This window comes from Mizuhopecten yessoensis, unplaced genomic scaffold (assembly GCF_002113885.1).
Source record: "Mizuhopecten yessoensis strain PY_sf001 unplaced genomic scaffold, ASM211388v2 scaffold10895, whole genome shotgun sequence".
In the NCBI taxonomy this organism is placed as follows: Eukaryota; Metazoa; Mollusca; class Bivalvia; order Pectinida; family Pectinidae; genus Mizuhopecten; species Mizuhopecten yessoensis.
The window spans coordinates 31,666-44,846 of NW_018408775.1; the positions used below are offsets into that span (position 1 = coordinate 31,666).

At 36.8% G+C, this 13,181-nt stretch overlaps 1 protein-coding gene across 1 annotated transcript in view; it reads left to right on the forward strand.

The window, feature by feature from the left end:
• The first annotated feature begins 10,306 nt into the window (after nucleotides 1-10,306).
• Nucleotides 10,307-13,181, forward strand: part of LOC110463378 (alpha-1,3-mannosyl-glycoprotein 4-beta-N-acetylglucosaminyltransferase C-like) — a 57,429-nt gene continuing 54,554 nt past the window's right edge. Inside the window, exon 1 of the mRNA XM_021517912.1 lies at nucleotides 10,307-10,453. Coding sequence (XP_021373587.1) covers nucleotides 10,348-10,453 — 106 coding nt within the window. The 5' untranslated portion in view covers nucleotides 10,307-10,347. The remainder of the gene's footprint in view (nucleotides 10,454-13,181) is intronic.

Genomic DNA, 13,181 nt, shown 5'->3' on the forward strand with positions numbered 1-13,181 from the left:
GTATCTCAATGGTCTATGATAAGTGTTTGTAAACAGGTATCTCAGTGGTCTATAGTGAGAGTTTGTGACCAGGTATCTCAATGGTCTATGATAAGTGTTTATAAACAGGTATCTCAGTGGTCTATAGTGAGAGTTTGTGACCAGGTATCTCAATGGTCTATGATAAGTGTTTATAAACAGGTATCTCAGTGGTCTATAGTGAGAGTTTGTGACCAGGTATCTCAATGGTCTATGATAAGTGTTTATAAACAGGTATCTCAGTGGTCTATAGTGAGAGTTTGTGACCAGGTATCTCAATGGTCTATGATAAGTGTTTATAAACAGGTATCTCAGTGGTCTATAGTGAGAGTTTGTGACCAGGTATCTCAATGGTCTATGATAAGTGTTTATAAACAGGTATCTCAGTGGTCTATAGTGAGAGTTTGTAACCAGGTATCTCAATGATCTATGATAAGTGTTTGTAAACAGGTATCTCAGTGGTCTATAGTGAGAGTTTGTAACCAGGTATCTCAGTGGTCTATAGTAAGTTTTCGTGTCAAGGTATCTCAGTGAACTATATTTTTTTGTGATCAGGTATGTCAGTTGTCAATAGGTAGTGCGTCTGTTACTGTTCGTGACTAGGTACATGTAACTCGGTGAACTATAATTAGTGATGGTGACCAGATATCTCAGTAGTTTATAGTATAATTAGAGTTTGTGACCATGCAGATCAATGATATATAGGTAGAGTTTGTGACCAGGTATAACAATGGTCTATAGCTAGTGTTTGTGACCACATATCTGAATGGATTATACATGTGATTGAAAATTGACTGTTTTTCATTTTTATATTATTTCAACTGATTATTTCACACGTTTTCAAAAGTGAAACATATAAAAATTAGTCAAATTCATGGACTTAGGTCTAGTCTAATTCCATGGTGAAATGACGAATCCTATAGATCTATATGTAGCATATTTTTCCAGATCTCGTGAGTTACGTCCCCTTAACACATTTCGACTCATAGGTCCACCCACGGAATTATATTGCTATCTAAGTCTGTGCTAGAATTGACCATTTTCAGCCAGTAAACTTGCTTAACTATTCTGATACCCAATGATTTCATCAGAAAGAACAACTAAAAAGACGATTGACACTCTAAAGTGTTTTTTTTTACCTAGGGGCCTATACACGTCTTTTATAATTATTCATGTTTTATAATATTTGATTTTGAGCACACAGCTTCTCCCCCATAACAAAAATTAAAAAGGTTGGCAAGTATGCATTTATCATTTATTACCATGTATCATTTGTTCACAAAAAGTAAGTGCAATTAACGCCTTCATTAGATACAGATACAATAAAAGGGTAGAAAAAATATTAGAAATAATAACGTTAATGGTAAAAGACATTGTACATGTAAAGTGGACTTAATTAATGGAACGCTTGATGTTTGTCATTTTTTGTAAGTTTCGTTGGTTTAATTAAATAGAAGAGACAAAACTGATGAAATATCTTGTAAAAGGAAACTTTTTTCAACACGTCTAAATACATTTTGTGCATCAAAAAAAGTATGGCAATGTATTTTCCTTAACACATTACAAACTTCCAGCAATTGGCCTGTCGCCTTATTATTTATAAATGAATCTCGAATCCCCCTCGACTTCCCACCTTGAACCACAGCGGATCAATTCGTAACAAATGTCTGAAAGTGAAATATACCATATGCTATGCTGATATGTGATGTGTGCTGTGACCCATATCAGTATAGCATGTGTATTTCAGACATTTGTAACGAACCCAGGTATGATTAAACCTAGGAATACCCGGCCTCCTCTGCCCCGGACGACGCAATATATAAATAAAAATTATCGTCGTCAGAAAGCTGTACCGTGTACGTTATCGCAGCTTGATTGTGTCCTGTGACCCATATCAGTATAGCATATGTGTATTTCAGACATTTGTAACGTACCCCTGTGATTGAACCGACTGACTTGAAGAAAATCGCACCAGGGTAGGGAGGGGGACGGGGGAGTCATGTTGTGACCAGAGACATATAAAGCCAGTAGTATGTCATACGTCTCTGTTGTGACACAGACACGAATTCGAACTGACAATTAGCTACGCTACGCACATACAATGATACATACATGTATCTCAGGCGGCTCATCAGCATTGTCGTTGATAAACAAATAAACCCTTCGTCTGACCGGTTCTCCTTTGTACTGAAGTGACTAGACTGGCACAGGTCTAGCTTTCGTGAAGCCGACGGTTTCTTGTTGTAGACCTTTGAGTCAAACATGAAACTTGTCTGTGATGAGGTCAAAACTGGTAAAATTTACTCCAAACTCTTGTTGATAATTTTATATCGGATATATCCTCTCGCGTTCGGTATTGCAGGCTTTACTGTGAAGTTTTCTGTTCTGGTCTTTTTTAACCAACAGAATGTAGAAAATTTTGAAGTCCGCGATTTTCAAACCGCAAATATTTTTATTTCGAAACCTGATTCGTCAAAAACGTCGATAACTTTAATTTTTAAACCCGTTTTAGGGAAGAAACACTTCAAACCATGACGAATACGTTTGCAAAGACTACGTAAATAAGATACGATTTGACACATATTTTTTATTCCCGCAGAGATGTTTAAAACGGCGATTGTTTAGCTTCTGATATATTAATAACCAATCAGAGCGTCACAAATCTTAAAGTCCGTTCTGACGATTATCGCCCTTGATGGACAAGTCGCTCTGCAGAAAATCGAAGAAAACAGAAATATTAGGCAAGTAATTTGAACAATTGTTGAATGTGTATTATATATTGCCATCCCCGATACTATTCGATAACTATGAAGTGATTTTATTTCTTGGAAAAGTGTATTACAAGAACTTGAAATGGACAATAACTCACCTGGTGGGGCCACTGGCGGGTCCGACACCAGCGATGTGTTATCACAAAGTAATACTGACATATTTGGTCATTTGTGTCATATCGTCGGTAGTTGTGACAGACTCAAGTTTAAACGAGTACTTGCGGATATATATAAAGATGACGTTAATGAAATTAATGCGATTCGTAACAGTTTGTTTGAGCTGGCCAAAGAAAGACGTAGCGAGACTCCAACTGGTCAGTTGATAAGAAGAACAAATGGTGGAAACAGTCAAGCCAGTGACAAACTATTGGATGATGTGTACGTTTTATTTCACTATGTCGATGGTTCAATGAACGTTGCTGATCTCAACAATGTGTTAAGATATAAAGACCGTATAAAGTCTTCGTGTGAAAATGTGACCCCTTCAGGTCCCCCTGACATAAATGTATTACATAGTGGACAGTCACCCGGTACACATTCCACCGAGAGTGTAAACAATATATATAGCACCCGTTCAGGTCACGCGTCAATAGACAGAGACCCTATCAATTTGTTTCGTCTGATCGTCGGTCTCCGGAACGATATGATGGACAGGTTAGATTACATGGCATACAAACACACGGAAGAAATAAAAGAGTTAAACAAGGAAATTAGCACCCTAAGAACAGAAGTAACGAACAGGAATGACATCATTATGAGGCAACAAAATGGAAAGGTAAAAGAACATGAAACGAAAAAGCTGAGGAAAGAAACTAGTATGTTGAAATCGGACATAACGGACACAACTAAGACACAGACGAAGCGAAATGTAACTGACAACAATGACTCAATTACTAAGCAACTAATTGTAAAGGTAGCAGAGAACATTGAGCTTGGAAAATAACAATCGAATGGAAAAATAAAGGTAAACAACATTGAACATGATGGTATAACAACAGAGAACAATAATGTTATAATCATAGACAGTTTCTCTGACGTTATTAATAACAGTACACTCTCAAAATCAGACATCGGCACAACGGACAGCTATTCTGACCGGGTGAAAAAAGGTGGTATCGCGTCCCATCGTAATAGACCGGTCCCCAAGACGAGTCTGCGGGAAAACAGGAAGACTAACACGCGCAAGGAACCAGAAGAACAATCGAAATACGTGTTTCAGGGTGTTCAACGCAAGAAACGCACAAAACGTATACTAATGTCAAGAATTAAGGCTAACGGTTCATACAAAGAGGTCGTAGAATCCGTTATTGGATATGCGGCCGACAATGGCATTACACTCACATATGTACGCATTTTGAAATGCTTGAACAATTACAAAGAGCCTACATATACGGCGAGAATTAATGTTATAGAGAACGACTTTGATGTAGCCATACAAAATGAATTCTGGCCGCCAGGTGTGCTGGTCCGCGAGTGGTTTGACCGATTCGACCAGGACGGACAACGCTCATCTGTAACAGCAAACCAACAAAACGATCGCGAATGGACGGGTATACAGGATGACAACTACTGGAATGCAGGATTCGCAAGTGAAAGCGGCAACAACTACGATAGGCATCAAGATGACTGGCTCAATGATTAAGTGTATATCATACCTTATTGCTGTGTTTGTTCTTATCATTATAGCTGTCATGAGATTACAGAGCTGGAATATACGCGGTGTTATGTTTGGTACACCTTATTTATGTGAAACCCTTTGTAATTCTGATATCAGTTTTTTAACAGAACACTGGTTAATGCTGGAGCAATTGGGCTTCCTTGATAGTATCGACAACGATTTCAAATATAAGATGTGACGACAGGATAGCAATAGAACCTAAAAAAAAGTTGCTATGCTATGGCGTAAACATCTTAAGGTAACGCCTCTACTTCAAAATGGCAACGATAGGGTAATTGGTATATATGTTGATATTGGAAATATGTCGTATTATATTATTGGTGTACTGATGCCGTCCACTAATTTACCTCTATGTGATTATAAAGATACCATGCAATGTCTATGTGATATGTATGATAAATTTGTTGAAAATGGATCAGTAATAGTAATGGGAGACTTTAACGCTCATTTATCAAAGGAATTTGGTAGTAAAAACAGTGCTGAAGCTAACGTGAGAGGGCGAATTCTGCAGCAGTTTATGCGAGATCGATTTCTGATATCTGCTAATTCCCAAAACTGGTCTGATGGGCCAAATTACACTTACCTTTCTGGTGACGGTGGTAGGGTGTCTATGATTGACCATGTTCTGGTGCCGATATCTAAAATCGATCTTGTCGAATCGTGTCGTATATGCGATGACCAGTTTCTTAACGTGTCTGATCATCGACCTATACAACTTACATTACGCGTACTACTTTCTAAGCGTCATACTATAACTCCTGACTTCTCTGTAAACTGGAAGAAGATGACCAAGATGCATCAATAACTATAAACAATCACCTGACGCGATGATTGAAAATACATCTTTACAGTCAAGTGACATCGAAAATATAGTGAATTTGTTTAATAATGCAGCGAGAGTAACGCTGCCTATAAAACAATATAAGCATTACTTAAAACCGTATTAGAATTCTCGTCAAGTTAAATCACTGCATGCTAGGATGAGAACTCTCAGGTTGTTGTGGATAAGTGAAGGTCGACCCAGAGGTTTCGAGTTCGAATCTTATTCGAATTATAAGTCTGCTAAGAGATGTTTTCGCAATGAACTAAATATAGCTCGCGAAGACTATGAGCGTGAACAATTTGCGGAATTAGAGTCATTAGCAGAGATAGATATTGGTACGTTTTACCAGGCCGTACGACGGAAGAGGTCAATAGGGAAAAATTCACATTCATGTGAACTTTTAGTAAACGGGAAAATCACGCGTGATTCGGATATTCTGAGAGAAGCGTGGTACGATCACTTTAGTAGACTAGCATGTCCCCTAAGTCAACCACACTTTGATGATAGCTTTAAGATCTATATTGAGAATGCCGCACGTAACATGCATATAGAAAGTTATAACAACTCTGATGGTATATGTGATCATCCAGTATCTTTGCCAGAAGTGAAGCGCGCTATTTCTAATATGAACTGTGGCAAAGCGGGGGGACATGATGGATTAGTATTAGAACATATAAAATATGCTAGTAACACTATGATGGAGATAATTGTACATATGTTTAATAACATTATCAAAAGCGAAAGCTATCCAGAACATTTTAAATATGGCATTGTGATAACTTTATTCAAGGGAGGGAAACGAGATAGATTATTAATGGATAATTACAGGGATATAACGTTAACACCCGTTTTACAGAAATTTTTAGAAAAGGTTCTGTTCTTTAGAGTTATAAAGAAATGCAATGAAATTAATTTCCCTCACAAATTGCAACAGGGGCTTAGTGAAAAATGCGGTAGCATTACGGCTGCTTTCATTATGAAAGAATCTATCTCTTATTATACTGAGAAGAGATCGAAAGTATATGCAGCTTTTCTTGACAATCAAAAAGCGTTCAACACTGTATGGATCAAAGGGCTAATGTATTAAGTGTATAAATTGGGATTCAATGGCAAATTTTGGAGAATTTTATATAACTCGTTTATTGATGTTAAAGCATCAGTGCTTTTCGAAGGCAAGAGAAGTAAGACGTACACTATAGGACAGGGGGTAGGTCAAGGTCGAGTTCTCTCTGCTTGGTGTTTCCTTGTTATGATAGACGACCTTAAGCTTGCTAGTGAGTTAGACAATCGAGGTCTTGGACTTACGATAAAAGATATACACGTACCATGCGTGTTATTAGCGGACGACACATTAGTATTGTCAGCCTCTATAGGGCTACTTCAAAAAGAATTAGATATAGTATATACATACTCTACTCGTTGGCGTCTCAACTATAACTCCACAAAGAGCTCTCTAGTAATATTTCAATCCCCACGTCGACGTGTGATGTCAGAAGAATTTGGGCCTCTACAATGTAAAATTAGTTCCGATGTAATTCCAATGACATCACAGAAAACGTACGCTGGGATAACGTTTACCCATAACCTACAATCAAGCAGTAGTATTTTTGATGCTTGTGTGAAAGGAAGGACTAACCTAAGTTCACTTTTAAATATTGGTATTCACCCCAATGGGCTGAACCCTGTATTAAGTTTTAATATTATTATAAGTGTTGTATATTCAAGTATGTTGTATGGTTGTGAGCTTTGGAATTCATATACTAAGAAAGCTGTAGAAGAGTTGGAACGTACACAGAGATATGCATGTAGACGTTGTATTGGTCTTCCTAAAACTTCCTCCACAGCAGTGACTGCTCAGTGTTTAGGGTCATTTGATATGTGGAGCGAAGTGGAGAGAAGGAAACTATTATTTTGGAACAAATTGTGTTTAGGTGGTGCTAAGTTTTTATGGAAAACACTTTTTATTATTAGACTATGCCAATTTATGTATGGTAGTTCATCAACTACTCAAATAGGATTTCTGCCTGATATTTATGACATAATGGTTAAATTTAATATAGAGAAATTTATCAATGACTATGTTCTAAATATANTTTTTTAGAGAATACACCCTTTTATGGGCGTTGGATGCAAACCAATTTTTATCCTATTAAACAGTACGTAATATGCTATTGATGAGAGGAAAAATCATCAAAATGTAAGTGGTGGAACATTTTCAAATGTTGGGTTGAATTAGCCTATGGTTGAATTGCCGATTTTCGACTTTCTTTAGATAATTAACAAAAAAACGAGAGTATTTGCTCGGTATGTTGAGAATATGTACACAGATATGAAAAAAAGTGATTTTTTTATGTTTTATGAATAAACACGATGTTTTGGAAATATTTATCAAAAGAAATTTATACTATGTTGCGAATTACAATTTCGAGATAACCTTTTATTTACGAACTTATGTCTTTGATGCTGAAATTGACAACTTTATAAAAATACATTTTCACTGAAATTATGAAATCTGGGTCTCGGAAAGGTGTAAAATTATTCTTCGGAAAAGAAAAAAACAGTAGTTGAGCTAGATAAGATGTTATACGGGGGCAGGCTCCTATGGAGAATTAACATTACTGGAAACAGGCCCTTTGTCATATTGATTATAGTGTCTTCCTTGGAACTATGAGATGAATATCGGCCACACTTGATTAGATAGATTTTATGATAGGACAACACAACAACACAGCAAATGATGACGTCATGATACCTTTTGACGTCACCAAACAAGCTATTAAAATGATGCCAAAATTAACAATGCATTTTTACGTCAACGTTTGAGGAGTAGTAATGAAGGTGTTACAAAAATAGATATTTAAAACAGTTATGAGTAAAGCAAAACACTAACTGCACAAATGCTACACATATACAAACAATTTTGCTAGGCTCTGTGCTTTCCAAACAAATTAAAACCAGGTTTTTATTATCGATTAAAATTGATTCTTTTGACAGTGTCTTCTGTAGCTTGCTATTTAGAAACTACATGAATTCATCATTTGCACGTGAATGTCAACATTTATATATTATGATATATTATTCACAACCAGTTTGTACAATGCAAAACCAAGAGCAGTTAGCACATATCATTGCAACAATCTACCGAGACCTACAGTTCATGTTAGCTTTCAGTTTTCTTTTTTTAATGTAAATTATTTTCCTTCCACTATAATACTTCTAACACCACATATTTGTTTATTTCATTTTGACACGCATACACTTTGTAGGAACAAATAACAAAATCATTTGATTGTGTGGACGCACTCAATTATTAACAGGCATGCATCGATGACCAATGTAACCTCCTACATACTAGAGCAAATCTCGAAACATCATTACTATGTATAGAAAGTCATATTCGTTCACTCGTGTCAATATTAATTTGTTTGTGTTGATGGAGGCAAATTGGCGGACTAGGAGAACGGCAACCGTCCTGCGATCAGTACCTGGCGTTTGCCCCACTTATGTCTCGAACTCACAACGCTGGTAGAGGGCTAGTGATAATAGACGGTCAGACGCAATCATGACCCCGTATCCGTATTATTCGACCTTTCTCATATTGGGGCAGACCTAGCACGCATCGTGGAGACAGAGACCTAGACAAGGAAATACAGGGGACATTTCAAAAATGTATTTTATATGGAACGTAGCGTATAAGGTATGTCATAGTGTGTTCACATGCACATGACTACAGGTGAGAGAACAGGTAACATCATATGGAGACACATTTACAAGTCATTTCAGCAACGCCTAATACAGAATTATGTTGCTCCAGCAGGGGGACAGAAATCCTCAATACAGATGAAATGAAAAATAATTTTGAGATGTTTCCTGGATTTGCTAGTCTTTGTGTCCGTCTCCGGCTCTGTGCTAGGTCTGCCTCAAAATGAGAAATGTCTAATACGCATAAAGTGTTATACTATACAGGCAATGCCGTGGCCACTTAACAAGATCACAATTGTTTGGTTTGGATTGGGTTTATCTAATTTATCAACATAAATTTAATTCATCTGGTCTAAATTTAGGAAAACATAGCAATCAATAAAGCAGGACTTTTGGCATATAAATGAATCTATAAATATGAATGTACTGACAATATTTGAATATGAATAAAGGAATGGTTTGTGTAATTTAACATATCATTTGGAGGGATGTAACAGGGATGAACCCGGGGCACCCCAACTCTGGCTTCCCACCCAAAAGATGATGGGAGAATAAAATCTAATTTGAACATAAAAAAGTGCTATCACTGAACTATTATGGCGAAGGCACCCAGCACAGCATTCCGCTCAGTCACATTATACTGCCCTTTTGTAATCCTAGCTTTATCAAAAGTACTGTCATGCCGAAAAACAAAACAGTTTCTTATACTTTGTAACAGTTTTTGACAGTGGTACGGAGATCTTTAACGTCTGTATATATATTTTTAGCATAAACATGTGGTTACATAAACTTGCCTCGCACCCATCAACTCCTGTGTACGTTGCTCTCATCATAGCATAAATATGTCAATGGGGTTTCTCGCAGGTCACCAATCGTAAAATGCGACCTTAATGTACAAACCAACGAAGTAATGCAGTTTTTTGCCATTCATTATATTTTATTTGTTGTTGATTAGAAATGACATGATAATAGCCCCTTGGTAAATCCTCGACACATCTTCTAATCATGAAAACCTTGTTTTGTTCACAGCTTTTTCAACAATTGCGAAATAAGTTTTGTTACTTATACGAGTCAGTCATGTTCACCAAAATGGAACCGTATACCCATAAAACACCTGTCGAGCAGTTAACCCAATACCATTTCAGCCCGATGGCACATCTTTATTCCACCTCAGACTTTCACCGTACGGATGTCGCTACGTTTGTCTCGTAAAAAGAAAGATACATTATGTTAAAATTAAGTCACTACTATTATTTCATCTCACCACCCCCTTCGGTTCTGTCATCCATAACACAGTTAGTCGTGTGCTGCTACCCGCCTTTAGCAGTGTGTTATGTGTTAGCCGGACAGAAAAGATGACAAAACCACGTGTGACACTGTCGTCGGGATTAATGTTTATAGGCGTGATTTCGGTGGTAGCATTCATATTCCAATTCCTGAGTGTGTACAATCATAAAACGTGTAAGTAAAACATTTAAATGTTCATAATAGTTTAATTCAAACAACGTTTTATTTCAGATTTGTTTGTTTGTTTAGTATTGTATAACTTCCTATCAACAGCTATGGTCATTTAATGACGGTCTCCCCTGTGTGCAAGATGCATGGGTGTAGTGTATGCGTGTGTGTTTTGTCTCCTTGTGATAGCGCGGAACTGATGCCGACTTTATAGTGATTCCTCACTGCAACATACTGCCAAAGACACCCAACAGGACACAACACCCGGTCACATTATACTGACAACGGGAGAACTAGTCGTCCCACTCCTAAATTGCTGAGCGTTACGCAGGAGTAGAAACTACCATTTTTACAGACTCTGATATGTCCCGGCCAGGGGACAGAACCCAAAGCCTTCCTAACAGGGGCGAACGCTCAACTCAAGGCCAAAAGTGAGGCAGTGTCGAGGGAGACATTAGGAAGAAGAAAGTTGTTTAGAAAGAAGAGAAAACATAAGATCCCAAATTTAGTAGCCTCTTACGAGCATGCAATGGGGGCAGCAGGTACAATTCTTAAGCCCTACCTGCAGGGACCTTTTATTTCAGAATGATATAGATTTCAAACCTACATAAATACAAACATACACACAAAATATCAGAAAAACGTATAAATATACCTATGTAAATCTGTCTCGTTAATTTCATTGGTTTTGATGCTGCATGTAGATTCATTCGCAAACAAGTCAGTTAAGTTATTTCTTATTTAATATCTTTATTCGGTAAACTGTAATCTGGTTTGGTTTTTCTTTTTCAATTCCATTGCTTCTATAAGTGATACAGGTATATACATGTACTAACTAAATTGATTATTCTGTATGAAAACGACCAATATAATATCTAAAAGAAAGTAATTGTAACTTGAGTTTGGGAACCATAGCAACTAGGCACTGCAATAGTTGTTATGGCGCTAGTGCAAGTTTTACCTGTAAACGTTATTTAAAACACAGAATGTCTGTTTATCATGGACCATGCTAGAAAGAATCATTCAAGATACAATACTATTGTTATTCCGTCTTTGCATATTGCAGAGTTATCTTCTCTTGGGAGCAGGTATTGATTGTTACGTCACTTGTTTGTGAGAGTAACGTCATCAATTTTTGAGAAAACGACGTAATTTTCTCACACAAACAAATGACGTAACAATCAATACCTGCTCCCAATAGAAGATAACTCTGCAATACGCAAAGACGGAATACAACACATTGAAAGTACGTTTTTTTCAATATTTCAATCGAATGTCCTGTTGTTTGGGCTGACTAATGCTGGCTAACCGATGTAGAAATACACCTAAATTCACGAGGTGTAAATCTGGTGTTTTGAATAGTTATGAACAGCCAATAAAAGGTAGTCTAATGATTAAAAGCTGAATTTTTCTGAATTGCTGTGTATTATAGAACATTATAAATATACTAACGTTTTCCCATTTATATAAAAAAAAAAGTTTGATGTAAAACCTTAATACAATGGCCCTCGTTGCATGTGCCATCCTACAGCCAACATATTTCAAGATCACTTTTTCTCTTTTTCTAGCGAATACCTATTATGCTTTACTTAATTTATCACTAAACTTCTTTAGATCACCATTTTGTTAACAATTGGTGGGTATGCTGTGGTTTTACGTCGTCGATTTGCATGACCGGCGTCAATGACGCAGAAAACGTTTACCCTTAGGGTAAAATAAACCACTTGTTATCCTGCAGATTATATGCTTGATATGTAGGGTGCTGACATTTTACCATTTGAATGACTTTTCGAAGAAAAACAATTATGATAGGATAAAAAATGTCTATAGTTATATCATTTTTTTGTGTTTCACTATGATTATGCGTCTTAAGGATATTCCCCTGACCACATATGTCTAACCACACACGCAAGCACACATACGCTACACACATGTAGGCAAGTCCTTAATGACCTCAGCTGTTAATAGGACGTTAAACAAAATTAAACCAAAGCAAACCTATGTTTAACATAAGTTGCATTCCGGCCAGTGCTAAACTATAAAAAAACAAATCTTAAAGGCGCATGAAATATGTGGCAAAACTGATAAAGCTTATCTGGTTAAACTAGATAAAGCGACGAAGCGATGGTGACTTTTCAGAATAATAGAATGTGTGGGCTGTTTTTGCCTTGGTATATTTGTACGTTATGACATGTGAACGCTTTCACTAGCAAAAAAATCCAGGAATGTACCTATGACGTGTTGGAGAAAGGAGTGGTCTATTAAGCGGTGTTTGAATAAATAAGCAAATACAAATGGTGTCGAATTTCCGTTAATTCGAAAGTGCTATGGCAAGGTTTATATTTGGAAACTCGCAAACGGAAAATAATGTAAAAATTCACGCTAAAAGTTATGTTTTTGTCCTTTAATCACCTCCGGAGTGTTTAATGTGTTTCCATTGAGTTGACTTTCAAGTTTAAAATCGTAATCGCATCACTTAACCTGTCAATCTCTTGTGTTTCACTTGGTGCACTTGATGATACGAACCATCCATATAATACAGTATTATAATAACAAATCTGTCATTCCCATCTAAGAGTGTGACTATCAAAGTAAATATGTCCCCCTCCCATTGTAGGGGTGGATTATAATAACAAATCTGTCATTCCCATCTAAGAGCGTGACTATCAAAGTATATATGTCCCCCTTTCGTTGTAGGGGTGGATTATAATAACAAATCTGTCATTCCCATCTA